Source organism: Epinephelus moara, chromosome 2 (genome assembly GCF_006386435.1).
Source record: "Epinephelus moara isolate mb chromosome 2, YSFRI_EMoa_1.0, whole genome shotgun sequence".
NCBI classification, from domain to species: domain Eukaryota; kingdom Metazoa; phylum Chordata; class Actinopteri; order Perciformes; family Serranidae; genus Epinephelus; species Epinephelus moara.
The window spans coordinates 32,672,515-32,688,858 of NC_065507.1; the positions used below are offsets into that span (position 1 = coordinate 32,672,515).

Here is a 16,344-nt window from a genome sequence, read left to right on the forward strand (position 1 = left end):
TCTGCCAAACGCACCGCTAATGAAGACAGCAGCGAAGCAAATGTAGAAGAACCAGCAGTAACAGGAAGTACAAGCACATTTCATTACGGCAGTGAAAGATATACATTCAAGTGACTGAGATTAACCCACATGGCTGTAACAAACACCTTTCAAGTTTATGAGGTAAGACATAATTAAGAATTGTTGAAGTGAATTGTGAACTGCTATAGATGTTTGTAAAGGTCTATAGCAGGTCACAGATTGATTCACATCTAATTTGAGATACTGAAATGTTGCCTGTGTGTATGTTTAGTTTGTATTTTTTAGTCTTAAAAGAGTGGGTGTCATAGCAAAAGGCTTGATTTGGTCTGTTGTCAAATATCCTTAAATTTCTAGTAGACACTTTCCAGATGCTACAGCTTACTATTGAGAACAGTACAGCATAACTCTGCATAAATCTTTAACATTTTCTAAACCTCCACTGCAGCATCTGGCATTTTTCAAGGTAGCAAGCAACATATTAGTGCTCTCTATGATTAAGCTTAAACTATAGGATTTTAAAATTGCCAAAAAGTTGAGAAACATAATTCATGAACTACAGTGGCTTGAATTACTGAACCATAAAAATGCACCTAAACAGATGTGGGTTTGTTACATATTGTGTCCTTCCCGTTGACTCACTAGGGAATTAAGCCAGAGAGAAAAAGTACTGTAATTCATCAGAGGATCTAATCACAAGCTTCAAATAGCTTCCAATTCATTTATAATGACACTGGTGTATATGGTAAAAAATAATATAATTTTAAACAATTCAATTCTATCTGTGACTATTTCTGATTTCAAATCAGAGTCGTTCAGCAAAACATATTATCTTCCTGATGATTATTGCTTATAATATGAATCTAAATGTATGTAATTTACAAACTTGATTATTGTGAAGAAGTTACATTCTAACATTAAAAAAAGTGATATAAGAGCAAGTTATAGTGTAACTGTCACTATGAATTTTAGGCTCAATAATAACATTAAAGGTAACGGCAACAATTATTACATGAATAAATTATAATTACAGTTTATAGTTTTGAAACATAAAGTTTTGTTTCATCAAACAGAATACTTTTTCAAAGAATCATGAATATATTTAAATATAAAAATATGTATTATGGTCTTATTCAAAGACATCGTTATTCTAGAAGTAACATAAAAATACCAGAGCACAGCAATCTGTTACTAATAATACATTGGAATGCGATGAAATTTAAGAGGATATATTCAGTATGTGTAATACTATGAATGTTCGTATATAACATTTTACCCATATTTTAATAATATGGACAATAGATAGATAGATAGATAGATAGATAGATAGATAGATAGATAGATAGATAGATAGATAGATGTGTTTTGTGTCTGGGCCACTGATCTAACACATTACTAAACATAGAGAAATGGCAATTTTTGCAGGCCTTCAGTCACTAAATCTTTTCCTGAGCAGTAGCCATTTACAGTAACAAGAAAGGTTTTAACAGCTCTGATTTCTCCTGCAGATGTAATATTATTTTGTTGATTGTGGGGTAAAAAGTCAACAGGATTCATTTACTAGTATACAGCCAAAGTATGATGTTTTGGCATATACACCCCAAAATGTTTCCTACTTACTGTGAAGGGGAAGTGAAAAAAGCAGCATATTCGGTGTTTCCTGCCTAATAATTTGACTGAGAAAACCACAAGGAACAAAGCACAAATCAAGGTAGTTCTTTTAAAGCTACGTTAACAGACTATGTTACAACTAATTTTTCATTTCATTATAAAAAAACAACTATTAGAATTTAGCCCAAATCAACTGACTATACAATTGTGTATTATTCCACAACACAAACATAATTCTCAAACTGTGATGAAATACTTCATATGAACATTTTCCTCTTTATATTTTACAGCTGGGTGACTCATATGATTTGGGGAATGACACAGACTACAATTACAGCAACACAAAAGGAGAAGAAACCTTCTGTGAGGACAATAAGGGGATCGGCCTGCAGACCTTTCATGCCATGTTTCAACCTCTGCTGTACAGCCTGAGCTTCCTGCTGGGTGTCGCAGGGAATGGCCTGATGATAACAGTCCTCCTGAGACGTTGGCGCCTGCTGCGCATCACTGAGATCTACCTGCTGCACCTCGCCCTGGCTGACCTCATGCTCCTTGTCACGTTTCCTTTTTATGTAGTTGAAAATATAAATGGTTGGCTGTTTGGGGAGTTTCTCTGCAAGCTTATTGGCCTGATGCAAAATCTTAACCTCCACTGTGGGTGTTTCCTTCTAGCATGCATTGGGTTTGATCGCTATTTGGCTATTGTTCATGCTATTCCTAGTATGCAAAGTCGACGTCCGAGAACAGTGCACCTGACATGCATGTTATTGTGGCTGGTCTGTTTTGGTTTATCAGTACCCAATGCTGTGTTTCTTTCTGTAAAGGAAGACCCTACGAGCACACCTAGGCTCTCCTGTTTCTATCATCATTTCCGTATCCATGGAAACAACTGGGTTTTGGCCAACAGAGTTTTAGATCATCTGTGTTTTTTCCTACCTCTGGCTGTCATGAGCTATTGTTACACAGCAGTGGTAGTTACTTTGCGCAACAGTCAAAAAAGCAAAGCTAAGCAAGGGGCAATTCGATTGGCTGTACTTGTCACTCTCGTTTTTTTCTTCTGTTGGCTGCCTTATAATATCACCTTACTGATAAAAACTGTGAGTGACCAATATAATATAAACTGTGAACTTATGGTCAACCTGCCTCCCGCCCTTGATGTGACGAAGAGCCTGGGGTTCTCACACTGTTGCCTGAACCCTTTCTTGTACGCCTTTGTTGGGGTGCGGTTTCGCAGGGAGCTTATACACTTAATTTGTAAACTGGGCTGCAGCCGAGTTTGCCTACCTTTCATTAGACCTCAAGGTCACAGTCGCCCTTCCATTTCTGATGGAGCAACAACAACCAGCACCATCCTCATCTAATTAACTCTTATACAATGTCAGCTGTAACTAAAATGCTTCCGTTTGGTTCTGCAATATTTCATTTGTAATGATGTTTTAAATTTTATCAGATGTTCTGACAATACAGTACCCATTGCTTCTTTGATTGCATTTAAAAGATGTTTTATTTACCCAGTCAAGAAAAAAATGTTATTGTTGGCCGGAAACTGTTTTTGCTTGTATTTTAGCTTCTGCTACTTGAACTCAATAAAGATTTCATATATTATACAGCAACTGTGTCCCCTTGTCAGTGTTATCAAACAACAATAATTGACAACACAATAACCAAAACTAAAACCACCTTAGAGATCAGTATTATTCTATTTTTAGACTTCTATTAAAACACTGTTATACAGAACAACTGCAAACAATCACAAATTGCATCTTATATACAGCAAGTATATATTATATATAATTCCTTTGCACAACAGTTTGGTAGTTGGAGAAAATAAATCAATGATATTAAAACAAATAGAAATTTGAGGCACTCCTCTCCTGACTGCCACTCTGTTCCCACAACAAATACACACATCTTTGAAATATACATATTTTACAGTATTTTAGAAAATGGCTTCAGATTTGTTATTGAACTGTGTTACAGTGCTTTTAAATATTCAGTTTTCATCAGGTGTAATCCAAAATTTAAAGAGTATCACTGATTTATTGTTTTTACAGTTCCTCTTTTCAAATAACTGCAAGAATAACATTAATGAAAAAACTGGACTCAATGGGAAGGTGACCTAGTGGACATGTTTTTTTATACAGTTTATGTTAGCTGGATCAGAATGGCATATTGGCCATACCTCCAGGGCCATAGCCAATAGGACTGTCCAGAGACATTCCCCGCTGTCTGAGAGACTGGGGGCCCATCATACCAGACTGTGGGTGGGAAGGGGCCATCATGGGACCCTGAGGGGACATTAGAGGACCCTGGGGACCAAAGGGATCCCCGGATATTGGCATGCTTCGCTGCTTAGCCTGCATCATCATAATGTTTTGCTGTGCCATCAGATTGTGTGGGTGCTGCTGAGAGGACATCATGCCAGGGTAAGGATTGGAAGGATGGTGGAGAAGGCTGTTCGCCATCATGGCTTGCTGTTGCTGGAGTTGCTGCTGGGGCACCATGCCTGTCCTTCCCATCATATGTCCAGGGGGGCACATGGGGCCCATACCCCCACCAGACACCATACCCCTAGTGCCCCCTTGAGGAATGCCCATGTTTTGGCGTATTCCACCATGTGAGGGGTGAAGTGGCAGCTGCTGTTCAGCCATCATATTCTGTAGGTTTGCTAAGTGGGGGTTAGACGATGGGCCAGAAGATGATAGCTGTTTGAGGAGCTGCTGTGGAGTAGGTTGCTGGGATGGTGGCCCCTGATGTGGATTCTGATGTGGCTCACTCTTTGGGAAATACTGAAGAGTGCTACTGGGCTTATCAGAAGGAATGATGCGGGAGAGATCAAACTCAGGGATCCCTGTGTGAGAGGGTCGTATAACTTCACTTAGATCTGGGCCATCCCCCATGGGCAAAGAGGCAAATGAGTCTGAGGGATGAGAGGGGCGCTGGTGAGGATGACCTTTTCTAAGTAGGTGTAACTGCTGAGGTGGGAGAATATCCTCATTCGACTGAGAGAAATTCTGTGACATTCCTCCAATAGGTGAGTGCATGTGCCCATGAGGTGGTGGCTGGATGCGAGGGAAACCTGTCATCTGGTTCTGAGACATTGGTGAAACATTGCAGGGCCCCATTCCTTCAGGTGCACCTCCTCCCATCATGGCAGAATTCATGGCAGGCATGCCCATTTGGTTTGGGGATGAAAGCACAGGTCCTGAGGCATCATGGGGCAGGTGTTGCTGACCTTGGCTCACAATACCCATGGGGCTTTGTGGATCACTGTGGGGACCGATGGAGCCCTGGGAGACAAGTATCTGGGAGGTCTGGGAGTTCCCCATGTTTCCTGGTGATAAAACAAAACCAGCATGTGGAAAATCACATTATTAACATTTGAAAATAGACTGCCCTTTTCCTCAACTAAAATATTAATTGGGGGTCTATTCATATTTTCAAGCAGCACTATTATAATATGAGGGTTTTGGCTGAGAGAAGGTTTTTACAGGAAAAGCAATATAGATCTACAAATAAACACATTTTATTTATTTATTCAGTCAGTCAGTCTTTCTCTGATGGCATGGCAGCATCTACTAATGACACACTGAACCAGAGTCATTCTACTGCTTCCTCTCTACATACTGCAGAACTGTATAGGGTATTTTCCGTATGTGTCACAATGTATCCTTGCTTTCATACCTCCAATGCTGACACCAGATAGAAGAGGTCGATCTGGCAGCATTTCATCGTCAGAAGTGGCAATTGTTTTGATTGCATCATGGTAGAGAGGAGTAGAACTGGGCATGGCATATTTGGACATCTGAGACATGATAAGAGATAAAGGATTCTGAGATGGAGGGTTATCGGGAGAGGAAGTAAATGGCATACTAGGATTCATAGAGCCTGGCTGGCTAATAGGTGTAGAGTTGGAACTCCTGGGGGGAAGTGATTGGCCTGCAAAGAACATTAAAAAGAATTAATGTCACATTAATGAAAGGAACCGCTTTAATAATGATCAAACATCATCTTGGATTTTGAGTGTACCTGTCTCAGTGGAACTACTTCCTCCATTGCCCACTACCTTCCCACTCGTTGGACCACCTGGACTTGGAAGAGCTGTTTTGGGAGACGCCCACCCTGGAGAGCCCACAGCCATGGCAGGGGACTTGAGTCGTCCAGGAGAAGCAGATGGAGAGTGCAACCCAAGGTTGGAAGACCCCATTATCTGGGGGGACTTCATGGAAGAAGAGGAGGGAGTCCCAGCACCAGACGCAGGGGCAAGAGTGGGGTGATGCCCTGCAGAGGAGATCTGTGAGGGTGACTTCAGTCCTGGAGCAGAGGGGGAAGGTAGAAGAGGAGATGGCTCTTGGTTGAGGGATGGAGACTTGAGTTGATGGGGACGAGGCACAGAAGGAGAGGTCAGCGGGTTAACATTGATTGATAGGTCAGAGGGGTGCCTAGGACCAAGGTCTACTCCCCTGAGGCCTCCAGTCATTGGCATATGACTAAGCCGTGATGTACCTCCCATTTGATTATGACCTTGCTGCTCAGGCCCAAACATCTCAGGCCCAGGTTGTTGAAGATAAGGCCCATCTACTTGTCCTCCAGAGAAGGGACCTTGATTAGGAAACTGGAAGGGGCCATCAGGTCCTGGGATCATTCCCTTATTTGCTCCTCTTCCATTCTGTGAAGCCCTGATTCTTGAAATCTCTCCAGGGCTAAACATGTCACCTAAAGGCCCTCCTCCTGCAGGACCTCCTCTGAGCTTCTGAGATAGCATCATCTGCTGTTGTTGCTGAACATTCATCTGTGGGTTCATGTTCATTGGGAGGTTGCTCCCTAAATGAGAATCCACCAGGTCTCTTATCTGAGGACCCCCTCCAGGAGAGCCCATAATCTCCCGTGAACCAGGAAAGTCCATAGGATCACCTCGAGTTGAGGGTAGACCCCGGCCCATTCCCAAACTGTGAAAGTCTGGCCCCCCAGGATTATCTATTATTCTTGAACCAAGGTTGCCCTGTTGCTGCTGTTTAGCCAATCTGTCAAGTTCAAACCTGGGAATCCCCTGCATTTGCCGTTTCTCCATGAGGCGAAACATTTCCTCATGTGTTAACAGATGTTCTGGGTCCCCTTGCATGTGCTGAGGAGGTCCACCAGGGTAGCAGCCATGAAAGGGACCTCCGCCGCCTATGTTGTTGGGCATATCATCAAGCCAAATCATCCCTGGCCTGGTGGGCCTTTGAGGTCCGAGACCCTCCACTGATAAAACTCCCCCTGCACTACCAGGAAAACCGCCTCCCCCCGGTGGCCCTCTCTGCATTTGTCCCAGGAACCTGGGGCCACGGGGTCCCTCTTGGTGCATGTCTATCATTCGTGCATTTCCACCTATTCCTCCTCCCATCATATTGCCAGGACCCCACTGCTGGTCTCCAGGCTTGCTGTGGTAGGGAGGAGGGGGTCCTCTCATCATCATAGGACCTCCATGCATGCCAATTTCTGTCATCATTCTAAAGTGCTGTGGATGTGTGGGGGGTTGTATCTCTTGTTGTCGTCTCTTCTCTTGGTAGTATTCTTCTTGAAGTTTCCTCCATGCCATTTGCTCTGGGGTCAGCCCTTCTGGTCCAAGTAACGGACCCATGTCCACCCCAGGTGAAGACAGCTGGTGATGGGGGTGTTGTGGTAGGTTATGGTGAGAGTCCATTTGAGGGCTGTCAAGGGCAGGTCCAGCAAGGGACTGTGTTTGAGATATGATGGACTGAAGGGGTTCTTCATATTTCTTCATCCCCCCCATTGGAGCCAAGGCTGAGGATAGCATATTACCACTACTGCAGTTTCCAGAGTTATTAGTACCATTGTCACTGTCCTCGAGTATACCGCTCCTATCAGTATTGTTGTTATTATTTAGGTTGGAGGAATTATTACTAGCATTGTTGTTGGAGCCTCCTGTGTCTCCTGGGCCTCCACTTGCCCCACTGCGCAGAAGCAGCCTCTCTATATCTCTCAGTGTCTGCAAAGAGCGTTCCCTGTGTTCCAGCTGCTCTTTGGAAAGACCATCCGTGTGCCCTGGGCCACCCCTCTGGCCTGTATCACCCTGTAGGTGTGCTGAAAGAATGGAGGGACTGCCCGAGGGAGAAACAGTAGCAACAGGAAGAGACATACCCCCTGCACCCTCCCCATCTCCAGTTCCTGGGACTGGGCCTGCAGGTGTGGCCGTGCTTCCTCCCTCTGACCTATGGACAACGATATTGTTATTGCTGGAAACTCCGCCAGGTCTGGTCTGAGAGGATTCATTATCGGAGTGTCCCGCTGATGACGGTGTCCCTGCAGGATGCAATGGGCCTCCAACTCCTGCAGAGGCTGGCCGTGGAGTTCCACTTTGGGATTTAGGGGTGCCTGTGGGTGGAGAGCTGCTAGAGTTTGCCTTCTCAGACTGGTTAGGAAGCTTTCCTGATGTGTGGCCCTGTAGCAGACAAAAGGAAAAAAGAAACAATTACATTAAGTGCATAATAGGTATTTCACTAGTAGCAGTAGAAATTTTAGTTATTGTATATATAGTATATTGTCCGTTTGTTGATTTGCCTAAACAACACAGTGCACTTCACTTTCTCAACACACGCATTTGCAGCAGTCATAACAGCTGCTGATGGAAACAGGAACAAGCAGTTTTCTGAGACCAAAATAGCTAAAGAAATAACCTCCCCACATGCTTTGCATCTGTGGTCTTTACTGTGGAAAAACACTTTTAACCTCCCCGTGGTTTAACACAAACTTGACCCTTTATTTAATTTGCCACTGACCTGCTCCAACTTGGTGCGTGATACATTTTGCTGGTGAAACAGAAGGATGGAATCGGTCTGTCCTTTCATTACTGCCTCTGCAGCACTGTCAAAAAAACAGAGCAATATTACAAAATAAATCATCATTACAATTACATAATTCAGTGTTTAACTGGAGATCTGATCAAAATCAAAAAGACAATCTCGACATCTCCATTTCTGATGTGAATAATCATCTGCATGTACAGCCTGCAAATAGCTTTTACCTGTTGGCTAGGCTGGTTGTGAAAACGTACACCACTTGCTGTGAAGGCGGAGGTGGCTCTGTCTTTAACCCTGGTCCCACTCCACATCCCATTACAGGACCTGCAGGTTCAGACACAGGCCCTGCAGACAGGCGATCAGAGAGCCCTTGGATAGGACCTGCCAGCCCACGCTCTCCTAAAAACATCAGCAGCACACAATTTGGTTAAAGTGGTACCCTGGTTTATAATTTTAATAGCAGTACATCCTTTTGGCTACAACATCTAAACACTAGATGGAGCTAAAACACATATAAAGTCAAATCAGTGGAAAGTAGTAGTGTGGCACGTCAAGCTGACAGCCTCTTCCTTTCAGTGTGTGTGAGCAGGATCTGCTCTGGATAATTTATGGCTTTAACCTGTTGTTTTCAGAGAAAACAAAATTGAGACGCAGCAGGGGATTTCTACATGTCAGTCATGCGGCCTTCAAAGGTATAGTCACAATGACACTACTGTTAGTGAGGACTATGCTACATTCAGACAACAGCAACTGACAGTGTGTTTCCCCATCTGTGGAGGCGGGCAGACTCACGGTGTGTCGCAGTGTGTGGCTTGTCTTCATCTTCCTCCGTGTCAGGTCCAGAGCACCATTCATCTCCACTATATGGCTGTTTCTTCTCCAGAACACAGCGCCGCTTGCTGCGCATAACACCCTCTAGAGGACAATACACACACATCAACACTTGGACAACAACTGCCATAGTATTGTCTCTTTTAAGAGCACATCAATGTAATTTTGTTATTATAATTCACCACTAAAGGTCAAAAGCCATCCCCATGTTTCCCAGAGCCAGAAGCTGACATGCTAATGCAGTTTGTCTAATGTGCTGTAAGTTATACAATCCCACCCCACAGCTGCATTGGCAAAGGTAAGGAATCACTTTAAACCTGAACAGGATGTCAGAATCACTTCAAATCAATCATCAAATGTTGTTCAGTGAAAATGGAAATTAGCTGCATCATAAAGTCATGTTGGTAAAATGTGCCATAGTCATGTAATCACATATTATGTTAATCAGAGCTACTAAAATTTACACACCTGAATTATCAAAAATGCTTGCGGGTAAAAATGAAACACTAGAATCATTTGCAGTTCTGCTCGTCTCTGTATTGGTTCTTTTTTCTTTTCACAACAAAATGCCATGCATACTAATCACATCTGCAGATGCAATGTTTTGAGAAGCATGTGCTGAGCTTTCTCACATGGTGTAATTATGATTTTGTGGATGCACAAGCTGCTGTGCACCGGTGGGTGCAAGCAGCTGCAGGAAATATGCAGCAGCTTTAACATTTCCAGAAGGTAACCCACAGTAGAAGAAGCAAAACTAACTTCTGACAGCAAATACAACTGTGGGTTTATCTCACTTAAATGGTGACGGGAGAGAAAGGTATACTGGCAATATCCCTGATTACTGTCACATATTTAGAGAAACTTTTTAAACAAATCAGTGAAGGCTTTTCAGGTTCATTACTCAACATCTTACTCACTTTGTGGCAGAAAACTACCTTCCAATAAACACATCGGATGAGCTTGGGTAACCATACACATATAAAATGTGCAAATGTACAGTAAGGAAGGAAGGAAGTGTGCAGTGACAGTACAGAGAAAAGGACAGCAGAGGGAGGGCTACTACCTTGACACAGAAAGACAGTCTGAAAGAGCTGACCTCTTCTGTGAATGTTTTTGTTAGTGGCAGTTACTGGTTTATCTTAACAAGAAACTTTTAAAAGAAAAAGAAACTTAACCGTGTTCAGACTGTTTGTCACTGACTCTCTGCGGGTTTGATGGCGGATTGATTTGAAGTGAAGAGTAGGGAGGCTTGGGTTTCATTTGAATGCACTTTTCTACAAGCAGAAATTAGATCACAGGGAGTGAGACAGAAAGAGCGAGACAGAGGCAGTGTGTGGTATGTTTGTGTGTGTGTGTGTGTATGTGTGTGTGTGTGTGGAGGTCAAATGGAGCCAGAGGAGATTTCCCCTCAAATGATCCACCCTATCTTTCTTTCTCTCCATCTTTCAGTTTGTTGCTCTTTGTGTTGGAACCACACCTCTGAGTGTGTCAAGTTGTGTGTGTTTATGTGTGTGTTTAAAGAGGTTCAAGTCATGTACAGGAAGCCCAGATGAGTTTCACAAAATCATACTGTCATCTGCAGTCAATCGCTCACATGAACGCTTAAGTAAGCAACAGCAAACAAATGCAAATCAAACACTGTACTGAACCACATGAACACAATTGTTTACCAAACACTCACAAAGGGAACTTTAACTCTTCCCACCCACTCGCTGTCTCTGCTTTAATAACAACCTCTCTAGGCTTACTAAGTTTTCGCAACCTCATGACCTGTCTCTCCCTCTGAGCACTACAGAAAGCCCAGATGCTTTTTCATCTGAGACACGTCACTGCCGCGCGGGCACGGCACAAACTATCAAAAGCCAGGGGGAAATTCTGACGCTTCACTGAAAGGTCAGGGCATTTTAGCTAGAGAGAAAACAAGTTATTCTGTCCTCTCAGTCCTTACATTCACTTCCTGCTGTGGAGGAGGTGAATGCACGTAATCTGGTATTTCGGGTAAAGATTTGGCTGATAGGAGGGTAAAGGAAGTGAACTTCTGCATACTTAGAACAGAGGCACACTGTCTATATGTCCCAGTTGCTAACACAGTTTTGTTTGTGCGTGAATGGCCTTACCTCCTTTGGCATCAGTCTCCAGCGCTGGAGGAACAGCATTTCTTGATTCACCAGAGTCAATTGAGACGCTCCGCTCTCGCTTGGATTTGGTTTTCAACATCCCTCCAACGCTGCTCACTGATTGGCTGACCGCCTTCAGTCCAGGGTTGCCGGGGGAAATCTGGTTGGTTTTGACTCCATGGTTCCCGGCACCAACACCCTTTGGACCCAGGTGGCCAGCAGCTCCCTGCTGCTGCTGAGCCTGCTGGTTTACACCGGGTATTTGAGATCGGCTGTCACTGGTGACCTGCTTGCCATGATTGGCCAGTTTATTGTCTGGGTGCATTTGATTGGCTGGTGATTGAGGTGGAGGTCTGGTATGGAGAAAAGCTGTTTGTCAGTGGAGCTCACATTGCTTACAGGCGACACTGATGGAGAGAAGAAAAATCAGTATCAGTATTTCAGACTTAAATTCTGTATGAGTTGAAAGAAAGTTTCAGCCCCTTTCTCTACGAGGCCTGATCTGAGAGTAAATACAAATCTGGCCGACGCACAAGCAGCAATTAGGAAATGTGAAACTACAAATTTAGAAAAGGTACTGGATAGAGTTTAGACATGTATTTAATTCTTTTCTTTTTTCTTGCCTAAACTGAGTGGATGATAGGCAGCACACTCTGGTTTAGGGTTAGGCCTTAAGAGCAAACTTTTCAACTTGGTCACTCACCTCATCTCAACCAGACGCTTAACTGATACATTGCCATGCTGATCTCCAGGACACTTCACTGACCACACATGGACCTGGGGGACAGCAAGAGAGTAATATCATCTCAGTGGAGCCAGATAGCAACCTTTACAGTCAGAGATATCTGTGGGTCAACATCAACTTCATGAGCAAAGACAGATAAGAGAGAGAAGGAGCTAAAAGTTTGATAAGACAGCTGGGCCAGAGACACAAACCCTTTTTAAACAAAGAATCTGCAATACTGCCATTATGCCGGCTTTGCTTTTTTACACTGAACCAAACATCACCTGAGATAATGCTCCAGTGTGTGAACTGAGACAGCACGCCTGCGCTCCGGAAGCAAAAAAGGCGTGTAAACACAACAGTCAGTGTGTGTGTGTGTGTGTGTGTGTGTGTGTGTGTGTGTGTGTGTGTGTGTGTGTGTGTATGCGGGTAGTCCCTTCATGCCAGCTGTCCCTTTTATGCAGATTTTGATTCGCCTCTGTGACTTCCTTTTGCTGTGGGTTTAGCAGCGGAGCAACAATGCCCCCCCCCCTTCTGTGTTTGTACCTTTTATACAGAACAGTGAGGTGGAATAACGGCACAACAGTCCCACCTTGAACAGGCTGTGTATAAGGGCCTACTGCGAGGTAACTGTTCCTTTAAGGGAAAGAGAGCAGAGAGTGAGATTGAGCTGGGGGAGGAACCTGCAGCTCAGAAGTAGCTCAGCAGTGTTTTAGGTCCCTCCCCCTACCAAACACTTTGCAAACCACAAAAACTCCACCACACATTCCACAACACTGTCTGTAGCAATACCTGTCTCTCCCTCCCTCCCTTACCCACTCAGAGAGACTCATTCTCTCAGTTTCACACTTTGAGTGTAAGGCACAAACAGGCAAAAACTGATTACCTGCTTATTACAGATTTTAGTCAAGGCCTATTTAGACACACCACCAAACCTCATGGGCTTATCAGCATTTGTTTTTAATCTATTTTGGTGTGACCTAAGAGACCAGATGACGAGGCCTCAGCTCTCAGACATCTACTTCTACATTTACTGGTAATGTTAGGGAACAAAACCAGCCGTAAACTGAGCAGGATTCAAGCTCAACATTAAGAATGGAGGACACTTCCCAGCACATGAGGCTTCCTTGTGGGTTCAAGTCCATAGCTGCAAGCTGACGCCCTCTTGACACCACCACCTGCCTGTGTCCATAACCCCAAGGCTCTGATTTTAACCTTTGCAACTGGGGTGTTCTTCTCTGTGTGTTGAAGAATTTGTATGCAGTCTACAAACTAGTTGAACACAAAGTTTTCTTGCTGTGCATCCCATAAAAGCTGCTTGTGTACAGAGCATTTAGGAGTTCCTCAGTATTTGCAGGTCTCAACAAGACCCTTCCACACCTGTTGCTGTGAACAATAGTTGGTCAAAACAGTCATCATAGCCTGCTCAAAAAACATCTAGCTGAGATATTTGGCTGACATGATGCAGATCTCAAACATTTCCACTGGTTTCCATTTTGAGCGATGACACAATCTCACCACTGCACACAGTGTCGTCAGTCAGGTCAGCTGTCACGCTCTGACAAAACCATCTGTACCACTCACTCACCTTGACAGGTAATGGTAAACATAATGCTGTAATTAGTCATTAACTACCACTGGCTCATGTCAGCACAGAAAGGTGCCTTGTTCGTCGGCTGAGAGCTTCATCACTCATTAACCCAAACAGGGACAGTCAGACGTCGCTCCTGTTGACAAAGTGTGACTCATTTGCTTTGTGCAACACAGAGTGGAGGCAGACTAATCATATGGTGAGTCGCTGACCTTCGAGTGGACAGTAAAGAAAAGATAGGCCTATCTAAAGTGAATGCCAGTCTAGTAGATATCAAGGAGACTCTCAGTCATTTCTGCTGTAGTTGATAATATCAACAGCCTGAAGAAATCAAAGTGAGTCCAGTTTGGACTGTAACAGAACATTAAAGCAGGTACAAGTCATTGAAGGCTCGAGTAAATGTTGTGTCTCATTTGAACATTTTGTAAACCTGGAGTTAGGCCTTGCACTACTATTATGCCCACTCCTTGCCATGTGAATGAAGCCTGTATTTAGGTAATCAGCCACAAGGAACATTACAGGGACTTTAGAGCAGCTAAAGCCTTTTTAGTAGTAGATGGGTTTTTACTTGAGAGTGTTTTTTTAGGTAAAGTGGTAATACATCAATGTATGAAAATTATTACAACTAGTTAAACCAAACCAATAAATGCTCTTCCTTGACCTTCTGCAAAAGTAGCTAGACAAGGTGCTGCAATGATTTGGCAATTTTTGGTTAGCATATTAATGTTTAACTGAGCTCTTACAGTCACAGGTCTCAATCAAAGCAGGTTTCTCCATTAATGCCAAGAAATTCTATTCATATAGTGCTGTTTACAGGCTTAAAAATGCAATGTATTTGGAGGAGTCGCAAGACACATCTAGAGAAAAGTGCTTAAATGCATTTCAGACAGGAAAATACAATTAAAAATCAAAACTGTTACTTGAGATTAGACCTGTAACATGGTAGATTTGGCTTAAAGGAACAGTGTGTAGGATTTAGTGGCATCTAGTCTCTATACAGACTCTACATTTAGTGAATGTAGAGTCTGTAGGCAAACCCCGGAGATCTTGCCTCCGGAAGAAGAGCGGAAGAGCCCTGGTCTCTGGTTGTAGACTGTTTGTAGTCCGCGTGATATTGACCAATCACGTTTGAGCTGGCTGCAGCTGTTGCCAGGTTAAACGGTCCGTGCGGTGAACTAACGAGGCAGAACATAATTGCCGTCACTGCAAACTCTGAATCCATCGCAGTGGTTCAGCATATTTACTTATATATAAACGGAAGTCGGAAACGGAAATTCGCCTCCTCCGCCCAAATCAAACCGGAATGAAAAAAATCGGGGGTCTGCCCCCAGAGGCTGTATCGCCGCCTGCCGGAAGTCAGATGCCGAATATAGCCGATGGGTTCCGAGAATGAGTGGCATCTAGTTGGGAGGACTGCAGTTTGCAACCAGCTGAAACTTCTGCCATGTGCCAAGCGTGAACTCCCAGTGTTCATTATTCAGTAGGGTTTTTACCCAGAGCCGAATTAACCGCAGAGGTCTCTTCCTTTGTAAAACAAACAGACCCAATAATTTAAACTAGTAAAAATAATGAATAAAGCAGTTTCACACAACAAAAGTGTTTCTTTGAAGCTGTTCGGCATGCCCAAATGGGCAGCACGTGTATGCTTACCTTTTCTCTTGGATAACTTAAAATCCAAAGTTCTGAGGGTTTTTACCTGGAGCTGAATTAACCACAGAGGTCTCAGAAACAAAACAAACAGACCCGTTAATTTAAACATGCTAAAACACGGAATAAAGTAGTTTCACGTAAAAAAAAAAATCATTGTTTTTCCAATGCTGCTCTTGTCAAAGGGGCTGCTAACAACAGTGTCTGACATGAAAATGTGAATGGCCTTATCTAGAGCCAGTGTTTCATTTGTCCGTTTTGGGCTACTGTAGAAACATGGCAGTGCAACATGGCGGACTCTGTGGACAAGGACCCACTTCCTATGTAGATATAAAGGGCTCATTCAAAGATACAAAAACACAACGATTCTTATTGTCAGATGGTTATACACTAGAGAAAACATACTTATTATATTATATTCCATTTCCGCCAATATATCCCCCTAAATCCTACACATTGGACCTGTAAGAGGCTAATAATTTACAAATAATTACCTTGAGTAAACAAATTAAGTAATCTGATTGTACATGTTATTCATTTGAGGCCTATTAATCCAAAACTTATTTGTCACACCTTTATTACACAAGAGCAATCTCCATTTAATTTATTATGCAACTTCTTAAAACAACTGGTCGCACCGGTGATGACATGGGTGTGTCATGGGAGAGTATGAACTACTATTGTATTGTATTTGTACTATTTACATTGAATTGTGATGAATTTCACTTTGATACTCAAGTTGTTTTCTGTTGATCATCATTAAAGAGCCAAATTGTATCCACTTTGATTTAATGTTGCAAAATTGAAAAGTAAAGTCCAGGGGTTCAATAGTTGTTTTGAGTACTGTACTGTACATTGAATGGCAGTACAGATACAAGCAAAATCTGACTTGCATGTTCTGCTCTCATTTTTGTTTATAAAAAGGCGCTGATTAATAAGACACACTTAGAGAACCAACACTAAACCAAATTGGTGTCATCTGCATTCATTACATTCTGACCT

General features: G+C 43.1%; 2 protein-coding genes across 2 annotated transcripts in view; one reads left to right on the forward strand and one right to left on the reverse strand.

The window, feature by feature from the left end:
- LOC126402738 (C-X-C chemokine receptor type 5) lies at positions 1 to 3,461 on the forward strand. Its single transcript, XM_050064956.1, has 2 exons — positions 1 to 162; positions 1,920 to 3,461. Exons 1-2 carry the CDS (start codon positions 130 to 132, stop codon positions 2,988 to 2,990), a joined length of 1,104 nt encoding a protein of 367 aa, XP_049920913.1. The 5' UTR covers positions 1 to 129; the 3' UTR covers positions 2,991 to 3,461.
- The window catches only part of bcl9l (bcl9 like), a 27,561-nt gene continuing 14,523 nt past the window's right edge, over positions 3,307 to 16,344 (reverse strand). The window contains exons 2-9 of the mRNA XM_050064790.1: positions 12,084 to 12,157; positions 11,381 to 11,787; positions 9,225 to 9,347; positions 8,657 to 8,831; positions 8,412 to 8,496; positions 5,659 to 8,074; positions 5,314 to 5,568; positions 3,307 to 4,963 (exon numbers count right to left, since the gene is read on the reverse strand). Coding sequence (XP_049920747.1) covers positions 3,789 to 4,963; positions 5,314 to 5,568; positions 5,659 to 8,074; positions 8,412 to 8,496; positions 8,657 to 8,831; positions 9,225 to 9,347; positions 11,381 to 11,705 — 4,554 coding nt within the window. The 5' untranslated portion in view covers positions 11,706 to 11,787; positions 12,084 to 12,157 and the 3' untranslated portion in view covers positions 3,307 to 3,788. The remainder of the gene's footprint in view (positions 4,964 to 5,313; positions 5,569 to 5,658; positions 8,075 to 8,411; positions 8,497 to 8,656; positions 8,832 to 9,224; positions 9,348 to 11,380; positions 11,788 to 12,083; positions 12,158 to 16,344) is intronic.